Below are 12,282 nucleotides of genomic sequence, written 5' to 3'. Positions count from 1 at the left end.
ACAGGTAGTTTCATGAGCCAGCACTGACTGGAAATCCATGGGATCTGCTAGCATGCCATGACTGGATGCTTTAATCAAGTCTAGGTCCAAGAGGCTTCTAATCAGCTTCTACCCTCAAGCCATAAGACTCCTGAACATCAAATGGCTACTCAGACTATTTGCATTGCCCACTTATTTTTAGGTATTTTCTTAACTGCACTGTTGGTTATGGGCTTGTAAGCATTTCACTACCTGTTGTATTTGGCGCATGTGACAAATTAAATTTGGATGTCTATGGGTATCTGCTAGCATGCTATGACTGGAAGTCTATGGTGTCTGCTAGCAGACCTATAGACTTCATTGCGCTAAAGTTTCCTGAGCCAATGCCAACTTACTCCATACTGGACAGAACACTTAATACGAGTTCATCCAACACTGGGGGAAGAAGTCAGAATGGCCTCCCAAAATGACTGTCAAGAAGCTGTTCACAATGAATCATGCAAGTAATCTGGATTTAAATGTTGGCGTGCCCTCAAACCCAACTTGTGCCTCTAATCAGGTTTACACCTGGGACTCCAGGTGGGTGCAATTAAGGTTGAACACAACCAGCAAGCTCCAAACCTCAGGGTAAGTGTTGAATACCCCTGCTGTAGAGAATGTTACCAAGTTCAGCCAATGTAGCATATAGGGCAACAGCCAGCTTTGACAACTGGTGTATTGTCAAGTAACATCCAGAATGTTGCAGTTAACTTCCCATTTCAAGGCAAATATTTACTGCACTGTTGACCAAATAGGCCCATGTTTATTGCTACCAAAAACTCCCATATTGACTGACGCTTTCCAAACTTCCTACACTATGGTGGAATTGGCTTGACACAAGCTAACCCACTGCCCACTTTTAGATGCCCCCAATCACAGGTGTACTCAGAAAAGCTATAGAGGGCAATGCCTTAAATGGCATGTACATAACATCTTGCAAATATTTATTGAAATAATTCAGTAGCATGCCTTGCCATTGGTTTTGAATATATTGAAGCCCCTTCACTAGAGGCCCACATGCACTGAACAGAAGCTACTACCAATTAATGCTTACAAACTTTCCCAGTCCCCTACTAACAAAGCCCCTGAACAGTTTCAAAGTAAACTAGGAAGCCTCATGTATTCTACTCCATGATTTTTATTGACATTATTTTTAAGTGCTCTGAAGTCACAAAGTACATAAACACGTTCCAGATCAACAGCATTCAGAATTGGTTTGATGGGGTGTGAGATGAAAACTATTCCAGTTCAATTTTATTTACTCATACAGGAATCCATTTTGGCAGCTCTTGTACTCGACCATCTCCTCTGGCTTGAACCACAAGGCGATCTCCTTGTTGGCACTGTCGAGGGAGTCGCTGCCATGGATGATGTTCCTTTAACAGCAAAAGGAAACAAAATCAGCAACTCTGCATCATGGGCTTGAGGTTTATTGGAACTACAGTCAGCAGGGTATATTATATATGCCAGTTTGATTGTAGGAAATGCATTACAGCTTGATTGCATCAGATTCCTGTGCAATGATTCCTACACTTTCAGGTTGCACCTCTTGGTTGAACACTTACCAAATCAGATTCTGTATAAACAGGCATCAGTGGACACATACCTGCCAAGCGTGATGCAGAAGTCTCCGCGGATGCTGCCGGGCTTGGAGTCAGCAGGGTTGGTCTCTCCCAGCATCAATCTACCGTTCTTCACAACGTTCAGGCCTTCCCAGATCTGAAAGCAAAGGAAGATAAAATGACGCATTGAGAGCAGAATGATTAATTTTGTCACAACCACTGATCAAGAATATCAGATGTATTACGTTTGTGGCTTTACCAGTGAAACACTATGCATCTAGCAATGAGCAAGCACTTTCAAAGGGGCTGTGCGTAGTGCACGTGTTGGAAGGATAGTTACCATGGCAACAACGGGACCGGAGTGCATAAAGGCGCAAAGGCCGCCATAGAAGGGCATGTCCTTCAGGTCAATGTAGTGCTGCTTGACGAGATCCTCAGATGCCTGCAATCCACCCCAAAAAATTATTCAATGTCTCAAAATCAAGATTAGCAGTTAAATGCTGTTGAAACCTACTAGAAGCACCGCTGAATAGACAATGTTCCCATACCTGGATCATCTTCATGGCCACAAGCCTGAAGCCCCTCTGCTCAAAGCGCTTAATGATATCTCCCACAAGCCCCCTCTGGACACCATCGGGCTTGATGGCAATGAAGGTACGTTCGGTGTTGGACATGGTGCTGCAACATGAGGATATTAGAAATTAAGTGACTAAAAATGGCAGTGGGCCATCAGTGAAACACGTTAACAAAGGACAAATTGCCTAGTTTGTCTTGGAGATTCAAACTGAAATTGCTGAATTAGCTGGAGTAAGCCAGGCCACTGCACAACCCCTCAACCTTTGATCAATGTACAGCGCTTCAATGTCAACTAGAATGCTATGGAGTGAAGAGATGTACTGTAGCTAGTGAATGTGGCCAAGGACAGTACAAATCTATTCTCATCACCCACCGGAAAGTATTCCCACATGCCCATTCCATGCCTATGGGGTATTTGGTATGAACAATTTGCTTTCGTTGCCAAAGTGTTACTCATGTTACATACATGGGCAAACGAGGAGTTTGTTTCACTGGCATTGTAGCGTAGTTCTTGTCGCACAAAGTGACCTCATGCTTTAGTTTTGTTAGGTTGAAATCTATTAAAAGTAGGGTTCACTAGCCAACTGCAAACAGATGCTGCAGCAGTGTGACAGTGCAGTGATGAACTGTCCGTTGCAAACGTGACTTCGAAGGCTAATTTAAAAAAAAATGGTAATTCATAAGCCTTAACCTGTATTAAACAGTCATCTAAGATCACAACCACACCCTGCGGAATCAGACGAATTGTGTAGTTAGTTTAATTACTACATCGCGATGGACTGAATGTTGAATAGGCCTAGGCAGCAAACGAAAAGTAGCAAGTTAATGTGCTACGTCCAGATTTAATACAGATCTGTGTGTTTGACGGCATTAATATAACTTTCAAAGCGAGCTAAGGACGTTAGCAGCGCCATGAACTTGAGCACATTTCATTGTTGAAAGCGGCCATATTTGGTACAGATGCCATGCCACATGGCCCGGCATTCCACTGTCGTTTAACGAAATACATTCCAAGTAGATTAAAGTCCGGCTTAATTGTAAAGTACTTCTCACCTAACACTGAGTTTATAGTAACAGATAATTGGATTATGGTAACCTGTAAGGCTAAGCTAATTAGCCATGTAAATAAGCAAATTTCACCCCGCAAATCAGTAACGTTGGGTGAAACTGAAATGCACAGCCCCGGTGGTGTTATCTAACGCGTTACATTTTCAATTAACTAGTTATAAACTACTGCAAGTCATTGGTTTACTATTAGGATGGGACTTAACTGTCACCCAATGCATGTCAATTATCTGGTTAACTTAGTTGGGTAGAAACGGGCGAAGAACCACGCCGTTGCGTGGCATGCTAGCTAGCTAGTCGATGCGAAAAGCAGAACACAAGCGACATCCACCAACTTCCTAAAAACATGAAAGGAATAGAACCGCAACGATAGAGAAACGTAAAACACAACGCTGTGAGTAAATGCAAAATGAAGGGCGTTGTGGCCCCACCAGTCAAGCAGCATACCTTTAAAGTTGATGTGTTGAGACTGACAGAAGACCCGTGAGACAACCGTTCTTGGAAGGGGAACAATCAGTGAGGACGAGAAGATGTTGAGAGCTAGTTTATAAAGGCTGCCGAGTGAATGGGTGGGGCTTGGATGAGGTCAAAAATTGATTGACATGTTGCGTGCCTTTTAATCATCCATGTTCTTCTGGGCGTTCTAGCGCAACACAACAGTTAATGGTTGCGTGATATCCACATGTGCTGTCACATATTCGAGTCTAGACAATGGTTGATATCAGCACACTAACCAAAACGGTATCTGTTGCAAGGGGTGGGTGGGTTTTGAAATGGGTGGACATGTTTTATTTTTTATCAAAGAAACAGGTGTAGGTGTAAATATATCAGAGCCTCACATTTTACAAACACACTATGAAACTATTTTCCTTTACATATTTTGGATGAGGTCTACTTGTGGTGGCCGAAACATGTTTTATGAGGCAGAATTGATTTGGCTGGAATAGTGTCTAGTCTGGTATCTGTTGATGTCATTTAAGCAATAATTCCTGAGAACCCGGGAATTATTGTGTGACAACTCACGACAAGGGCTGTTTTCATTCTTGATTTTGCCGCCACCTGCTGATTGTTGCAGTTACCGCACAATGACGTCTGTGATGTATATCTATTACGTCATACGGGATCATGTTTGAAACAGATCAGATGACATTTGACCATTCGTTCAGTCATCAGGTTGGTTTCGTTGGTGGTCGAAAATGTATTGTCCCGCATTTTATTGCAATGTATTTTTTTATTTTTTTATTTAATTGTATCATCATTTTTTTAAAGCATTCATTTGTGATACAACTGGAGAGAATATGGAGAAGAAATAAGTTGAGGTAGGCATTGTTTTTTTATAGAGATGTATTTTTTTTATATTAAACATTTTGAAAGGCAAGATAAGTCTTGCCATCTGCCAAAGTCAGAAATAGTGAGTAATTGGGTAGTGATCGCCAAGGTGACACTGTGCATAGAGGACTTTCTGATGACATTCCGGGGTCAGAGGTCAAAGGTTATATAACCTTTTGATAAATAATGTAGGCTAATTAATGAGTTTGGGAAAGGTGATATGTAAAATCTCAGTCCCAGGAGACTGAAGCAGAGACAGAGATGCAGGAGGCTGATCCAGAGTCAGCCGGCCCATCTCAGTCAGAGGAGACTGAAGCAGAGAGAGAGATGCAGGAGGCTGATCCAGAGTCAGTCGGCCCATCTCAGTCAGAAGAGACTGAAGCAGAGAGAGAGAAGCAGGAGGCTGATCCAGAGTCAGCCGGCCCGTCACAGTCACAGGAGACTGAAGCAGAGAGAGAGATGGAGGAGGCTGATCCAGAATCAGCCGGCCCATCTCAGTCACAAGAGACTGAAGCAGAGAGAGAGATGCAGGAGGCTGATCAGGACTTAGCCGGCCCATCTAACACATGGGAGCCACAGCAGACTTCTCATTACAACCTGTCCTTGGCCCGGAGAAGCTCCTCCTCAGAAATCGAAATCTTAGGGGAGGAGATGACTGAGAAGTAGGTTGCTCTTTGTCTTCCCCATACTTACCTCCTATTCTCTATGCTGTATGTTCTACAACTGACCAAAGAACAAATCAGAGGGTGTGTTTGTGGTACATGTATATAGGCTAGTCCTGTAGAGGTCAAGGGTTAGATAGTTTTAATAATTAACAGTACTCATCTATTTACCCCTTTTGCAGGCAATGGATTCTCTTGACTGATAATATGCATGAAAGGGTGAGTTAGTGTTAGCTCTGGAATTTCTAACATCAGGAAGACGGTAAAATACACTCTGGGTACATACCAAATGGTGGCATTTTCCATATATAGTGCCCTACTTTTGACCAGAACCCTATGGGCCCTGGTCAAAAACAGGGCGCTATTTAAGGAGTAGGGTGCCATTTGGGACACAATCTAGATCAGTAAATAATAAAAATAGGAACTCAGTTGGGGTCTCAACTTATTGTTGAGAGTTCGAATAGTAGAATACACAATGTGCAATTTTAAAAAAATGGTTTTGCATCAGCGGTTTTTCTCTTTCTATGTCAGTCACTGATAGTCACTCAATTAGCCCATGTCATTTAAAACTCTTTTGGTGGGGTAAGTTAGTCTAACGGGCAAGCTATCGAAACTTGAAGTAGTCATGGTCGAATTACCGACTGGGCGTGGGGGTCATTGATTTTGTTAGTCACGCTCACTCAGATATCATATTTTTCTCTCTGTCCGATGGCAAAATTAGTAGAATTTAATGAAAGTAGTTAGAAAATGAAAAGATGTTCTCTATGCCCCATGGCAAAATGCGTAGTATTGCAGCAAACTTGCTTTAAAATGGCAACATTTTCTCTACTCCCCATAGCAAAATGTGTAGAATTGCAGGAAGGAACTCGAAAACTTCTCTCCACTGTCAAAAGGGGTTCCGCTAAAATCATTTGCTCGCAAAGTGGGGGGCAGGCCCAAACAAAATTTTACTTAGGGCCCCCAAAACGCAAGGGCCAACTCTGACTGCATGTGTGGGTTTGGATGTGGGTATGCAGACCCCGCGAGCCACTGCAGCACCTCATGATGATTTCAGATTTTTTGTGGCCCCCACCCCCATAAAAGTTGCCAATCCCTGGCCTAGATATTCTATTACAATACTACAGTAAATGTACCAGGAGCTGGCGAATCAGCGCTTTGAGTCTAGAGAATGGGAACCTGGTGAGCAGGCTTTATATCTCAAAAACAAGGTGGGAGGAAGTTGAATAGAATAGAATAACTTTATTTAATAAATTCAGTTGTGGCATTCGGATTAGGTAATAAAGACATAGACCAGACACAATGAAGACAGACTTAAGTGTATGTTAGATCTTGTTAGATTTTAAAACAACCTTTCCCGGCTGTTCTTTTACATTACAGTTCACCGTAGTTGAGGCTTATGCTAAGTGCAAGAACATTGTGTCATGGGTGAAGGAGGCCTCTTCAACAGTGGTGGTCCCTGCCCTTGATCTCAGCATGGATTTGTGCTTGACACCATCATCATCAACTTCCTCCTCCTGGTCTTCCGTCGTAATCAATGTAGCAGATCTGAAAGCAGCCTCCACATGCCGCAGTGTCAGATTCAGCCTTGGGCCAAGTCATGGGCCAAGCGAGGTCACTAGCCATAGAACTGGTGCCAGCACACGGAACCCAACTCCCTTCCCCTCCCCACTTTCGTATGTACCCCCAGAAGCTTATATCTCCCCATAATGGTTGAAACAGTTATTTTCTTCACTGTGTATAAATAATGACTTCTCTAAAATGTTTTATTTACACTGAATACAGATGTAGGATCTTAAGTTTGCTAGAGCAGGAAAACAATCCTGCAGCAACAGGAAATGTAAATTATTATCTGGATTATAATTAATAGACAGTTTTGTAGGGGTTGATACTTTTTTCGTAAGGGAAAATCAAGTCAGAAATTTCAGTGGAAATTACAAACTTCAGAAGCCTTTTTAAACCGCAAATACACTACAAGTTTTACATGTCCTACATTGCAGGAAGGTTCTCATGCAACAGGGTGATGAAATTAAGATCCTACATCTGTATGACTTTAGTTGGATTTTTTATTAATTTATACAATTCCTTTGCTTCTTTTAAAAAACGTTTTAAAGCAGTGTTTGTGTCCATAAATGTTTGTTATTGTCGTTGTTACCATATCTCTGTTGTGGGGCCCTCTTCAGCTCAGAGGAGTCTTTGGGAAATGAGGAAGAGGATGACAACCCAAGAAGATATTGTTCCGCGTCTGAGGACGGAGATAGAGAGGATTGGGACAGACCCCGCTCAGACCCCCTGAGGTCTGTGTTCGGACTGTCTCACAGCTTCATCTTCAGTCAGGTTCACAGAGAATCCCACAGGTCCCTGAGTGAGGTCATACTGCCATCCATCCAGAGGAGACCGAAGAAGATGAGGCCTAATATTCTGTCTGCGGACACCAGGCTGATCATGGCCATTGTGGAGATCATTATCAAACAGATCAACGCCAGACTAGCCCAGCTCATGCTGAAAGGAGGTGCCAGTCAGGGAGCCGAAGCTCCTTCGACCAGCATCAGCTCACCGAGCAGTCAGTTTGCTGAACAGATGCTGCGGACAATCACAACCACAATGAATGGCCATACCATGGGACAGATGGCGCTCACTCGGCTGTCTGGAAAGTCCCCTCTGGAGATTGAGAGCAGGCTTGAGACAGAGTTAGGACCACTGGCAGGTCAGGTCATTGTTGCAACCATCAGCAGCATCCAGAGGGCGAAGAGCAACGCTCAGACAAGACATGAGGTTCAGGTGTCCTCCCCTTGCACCTACTTCCTGTCAGCGGTGTCGGCCGAGGTGCAGAGTCTGGTGGTCCAGAGATCAGGGATTAGGATGTCGGCCAGACAGTCAGGCAGCGACCACCTGCTGAACCTGTCTCGGGCGAAGATCACCAGGGCCGTCGAGCTGAAAATGGCTGAAATGTACGGCGGATCCCTGTGGGATTGGTCCCTGACAGAACAGAATATCCAGCCACGTCATGACAGAATCACTGCCATGTCCAGTGATTTGGTGGATTTGGTGGTCGATGATACCCTGGATGCCCTTGGATATCTAGAGAACCAGGCATTATCCGGGCCCCAGACCGCTGGATCCCTGACAGGGATTGAAGGCCTCGACATTGATGGTGTGGCAAGGGACATGGTCCGGAAAGCTGCACCCAAACTCAAAGCCTCCATGTCTGAGTTTGAGCTGGAGGGGGGATCCAGATCCTCACAGGGCAGCAGTGGTCCCTCAAACCACTCACCTCTGCCTCGCTCCCACTCCGACCTAAGGATGCTCTGTGTCCGGTCAGCAGTGGCAGTCAGAACTGCCCTGCAAGTGATAAAAACAGAGCTTGACAGCAACTCAGAGGAGTCCTTTGATCCGTGCCAGATGGCTAGAAACCTTCTAGCGCGTCTAGTGTCGAGTGTCGAGAGCATCGACGATCTGGAAATTGGTGAGATGCTCCAGGGCCCCTCAGCAATCATGGAGCCAGAGGCTATAAGAGAACACCCAGACATATCTTCCACTGCCATCTACCACTCCCTGCTCATTGATTGTCCATTCCCACCATCAGAGAGGGTTCAGGAAACAATTATCCTAAGCCATCCACTCACTGCACAGGATGTGACCACACGGGGAGAAAAGCAGCATCCTGCTGACCTTCAGACCGACAGCCTAATGGCAGAATACCTTGCCAAGGCACAACAGGTAGGGACTCAGGTCATAAGAGATGCTTCTTTGACCATGGACATCCTGTCAGCCCACATCTCTTCAAGGAACATTGCTGAGGCCTCAACTCGCATTCTTGAGTCCCTTCTAGTGGACTTAAACGAGGCAGTTGAGGTGAGTAGGGCAGGGGGGAGCAAGTTCTGGGAACAGGTCCAGTTATCCTCCCAGAAACTTTACAGCACAGCTGTGGACAAGCTGAAGAGTTTGTACACTGGTTGCCACCTCACCAACGAGCGAGACCACCAGGATACCCATGTAACCGCTGACAAAATTCAGGACATGGAAGTGTCTACCAACAATGACCTCAAAGACCCAACAGTTGCAGTCAGCCAGGAGTCAGTCAGACGCAGTGCCAAGAAGATCCTCACAAAGGTTCTGAATGTGATCAAGGCCGGAGTAGCTGGCTCAGAGCACTCATCTCTGGGCGAGCAGATGACCGAAAAGTGCCAACTGGCCACGGAGATGTTGGACTCCATTCTGAACAGACTAGAAGATGATGAGCCTGATGTGGGTGAAGAGGATCATCTTCATGTGATGTCTGTCCGTGATGTCTACCAGGATGTCTCATCTAAAACCTCTCAGGTTTGTATGATGGTGAGTAGCCAGGCGATGGACCCGCTGACCGATGATGTGTCTGCCGCGACCTCTGTGCATGGTAAGTGAAATGAACACTTTTCATTTATTTTATTTTGTAGTATGCACTAAATTGATTAACTCCTGTCATGTAGGATTCACTCATTTTGAGCTTAATCATTTTAATGCAATTTTGTTCATTGGATTTTCAAGATTGTGTATTATTGTAAAATATACACAACATAATCCTGAGCTTAATTATTTTATCTCTTCTGCCCCCAGATATTGTGCCCAGGTCAGAGAGATGTCTCTCTCAGGCCACAAGTACACACAGGTCCGGTACAAGCCAGGCCTCCAGTGACTTTGTTGTTGAGGACATGTCTGAGCTCCATTCCAACCGCACTGACACTGAATTGCCTGTGAGGTGCACTTCTACAGCTGTTGCCGATACAGAGACTCGTCACGTCCCCTCTGCCAGAGTGAAGAAGAAGAGCCAGGGCCAGAGGTTCAGTTGCTGCCCAAAGTTGCCAACGGTCAGGATCAAGGTATGGAGATCCATGTTTGGGGGTTTTGCCCTTCATTACGGCTGAAATAGAATCCAAAGCTAATGGGGTCAGAGTGAGACATTGTGGGGCGTCTAATGGAAGGATGAATTTACCCGGCAACAGGTGTTCAAGAGCAGAGTGGAACCAGAGAGCCACCTCACTCAAAAGGAGCTGCCTTCGCAGCGTTTCAGCACCTCTCGAGTTGCGCTGGGTAAGCGACACACAATGATGATCCTTTTCTTTTGATGCATTGCTAAGATGTAGCCAGTGGTCAGAGTGACTGCAGCTTTACTGAGTTTAATGCTGAGTTTTATTAACCTCTGGTCCCATAATGTTTTCTCTGATCAAGGCCACTGAGTTTGACGAGCTGTCAGGCAAACATTGTAGCAACTCTTACATTTCCCAAGGTCAAAATCATTGATGCTGTCATTTTGATGTATTACCGTTTGTCTGGTTGGTTTAGACTGTGGTCGGAGAGAATGAAAGTACATTTGCCATGTTCAATTTACATTTTAGTCATTTAGCAGACGCTCTTATCCAGAGCGACTTACAGTAGTGAATGCATGCATTTCATTTAATGCATTTTTATTTATTTATTTTTATATTTTCTGTACTGGCCCCCCGTGGGAATCAAACCCACAACCCTGGCGTTGCACACACCATGCTGGCGTTGCAAACACCATGCTCTACCAACTGAGCCACAGGGAAGGTCAATTCTAATCCTGCAATGTTCTCTTATCACAGATGATGATCATGTTGTCCCATTCATTCCCCAACTTGAGGACGACCTGCCACCAGCACCTGCACAGGAGTCCCATAAACGTCCCCTGTTGGTCAGGGTGTTCCGGGCCATTTCCAGAGCCATCTCAAAACCATTCAAGGGCTGTGCTTGTTGTAGGAAGAATTAGGAAAGGGTTAGCCATCAACATCTAATAAACATCATTGTGTCTGCAGTCAAATTGAATAGACTCTCTTGACATGGATATTTTAGTAGACACTTATCCAGAGCAACTAGGGTTAAGTGCCTTGCTCAAGTGCACATCAACAGATTTTTCATTTCGTCAGCTTGGAGATTCAAACTAGTGCCCTTTTGGTTATTGAGCCAGCACTCTTAACCACTAGGCTACCTACCATCGCATTGGTTCTACCATATTGCTTATTCTTTTTTGATTCCTTCCTATCTGCAAACACTGAAGTGATAAGGGGTTGGTCAAACTGAACATTTCACACCAGATTTGTTCCATTTACTGTGTTAAGAACATGATTTCAATATTTGTAATATACTTGCAAACTGAGAAGGCATTTCAAACTAGCTTTGTTTGTATTGACCTTGGTGAAAATGTGTTTAAATTACATTGAAACACAAAATTAATACAATGAGTGGCTTTTTCAACACATTTAGATGCATTTTTCCAGTGGGGGAAGGGGTATGGTTTGTGGCCCATCATATTCTATACAGCTCTTCGGGAGAGGTTGCCAAGGTCAAAGTGGAGCTATTATAATCCTGCTGATCATACAGTCTTTGTAATGAATAAGGGTCCATTAATAGGGGCTAGGGTCAGCCTGAGAGGTATCTGTTGGTTGGAGGCCAAGGGTGGGCTTGAAAATGGGTCATTGACAGTTGCTATTTAGAGCTTCTGCATTCCCTTGCTCCTTCTGTCAATGTATATAATCCCCCTGTCTCTCTTGCACCCCTTTGATAGTTTGATTTATGATCACCTCTCTAAACCTGTAGTATTTTTAAATAATAATTATCTTAACTATGGCCTATAGATGGAGGGGTACCAGGAGGGAAATGTAAGAGAATACAGATTTGTGTATGTGAAAATATAGGAAAGTTCCCATTCCCAATACTGTATATTAAGATGATCTTTTTCCATTATGCATGACTGTTATGCATTTTCTATGCATAGTCTTTTATCTTTATTTTGTATCATTGTATCTTGCCTGTTTTTCATATACTTTCACAAATACCCAATGATTACACTGATATGTACACTCTCAAAGAAGACATCAATAAATAAAGATTTATGAAATAGTTAGGAGCATTAAATTCAACATAGATTTCCCCAAAACGTTTCATCAATGACAAATGCAAAATCTGAAGATCATTTTACAACATGGCGCAAGTATCTTTGCCATAACGTTTGTGTGTAAAGAGAGAGAAAAAAAACAATTTATTCCGAGTTCAGGGGTCAAGAAAACGGAAACACG

General features: G+C 43.9%; 2 protein-coding genes across 2 annotated transcripts; one reads left to right on the top strand and one right to left on the bottom strand.

The window, feature by feature from the left end:
- Positions 1–1,142: 1,142 nt before the first annotated feature.
- ndka (Nucleoside diphosphate kinase A) lies at positions 1,143–3,726 on the bottom strand. The gene is made up of 5 exons (NM_001141244.1): positions 3,669–3,726; positions 2,129–2,258; positions 1,921–2,022; positions 1,625–1,737; positions 1,143–1,394 (listed from the first exon to the last, which is right to left on the bottom strand). The coding sequence occupies exons 2-5, from the start codon at positions 2,252–2,254 to the stop codon at positions 1,277–1,279; spliced, it is 459 nt and encodes a 152-aa protein (NP_001134716.1). The 5' UTR covers positions 2,255–2,258; positions 3,669–3,726; the 3' UTR covers positions 1,143–1,276.
- A 3,396-nt stretch (positions 3,727–7,122) lies between these two features.
- On the top strand, positions 7,123–12,106 carry LOC106607507 (uncharacterized). The gene is made up of 4 exons (XM_014204514.2): positions 7,123–9,605; positions 9,806–10,068; positions 10,192–10,279; positions 10,813–12,106. Exons 1-4 carry the CDS (start codon positions 7,616–7,618, stop codon positions 10,974–10,976), a joined length of 2,505 nt encoding a protein of 834 aa, XP_014059989.2. The 5' UTR covers positions 7,123–7,615; the 3' UTR covers positions 10,977–12,106.
- Positions 12,107–12,282: the final 176 nt, after the last annotated feature.

This window comes from Salmo salar, chromosome ssa06 (genome assembly GCF_905237065.1).
Source record: "Salmo salar chromosome ssa06, Ssal_v3.1, whole genome shotgun sequence".
NCBI lineage: Eukaryota > Metazoa > Chordata > Actinopteri > Salmoniformes > Salmonidae > Salmo > Salmo salar.
Note: the sequence above shows the minus strand (reverse complement) of the source record. Positions and strands in the feature narration are given on the sequence as shown.

What these genes read in the sequence shown, in the direction of transcription:
- ndka (NM_001141244.1), bottom strand. Translation starts at nt 2,254, where the DNA reads ATGTCCAACACCGAACGTACCTTCATTGCCATCAAGCCCGATGGTGTC. An exon ending in CCGGTCCCGTTGTTGCCATG is followed by an intron (nt 1,738 to 1,920) that starts GTAACTATCCTT and finishes CTTTGCTTTCAG; the next exon opens with ATCTGGGAAGGCCTGAACGT. An exon ending in TTCTGCATCACGCTTGGCAG is followed by an intron (nt 1,395 to 1,624) that starts GTATGTGTCCAC and finishes TTGCTGTTAAAG; the next exon opens with GAACATCATCCATGGCAGCG.
- LOC106607507 (XM_014204514.2), top strand. Translation starts at nt 7,616, where the DNA reads ATGAGGCCTAATATTCTGTCTGCGGACACCAGGCTGATCATGGCCATT. An exon ending in TGCCGCGACCTCTGTGCATG is followed by an intron (nt 9,606 to 9,805) that starts GTAAGTGAAATG and finishes TTCTGCCCCCAG; the next exon opens with ATATTGTGCCCAGGTCAGAG. An exon ending in TGCCAACGGTCAGGATCAAG is followed by an intron (nt 10,069 to 10,191) that starts GTATGGAGATCC and finishes ACCCGGCAACAG; the next exon opens with GTGTTCAAGAGCAGAGTGGA.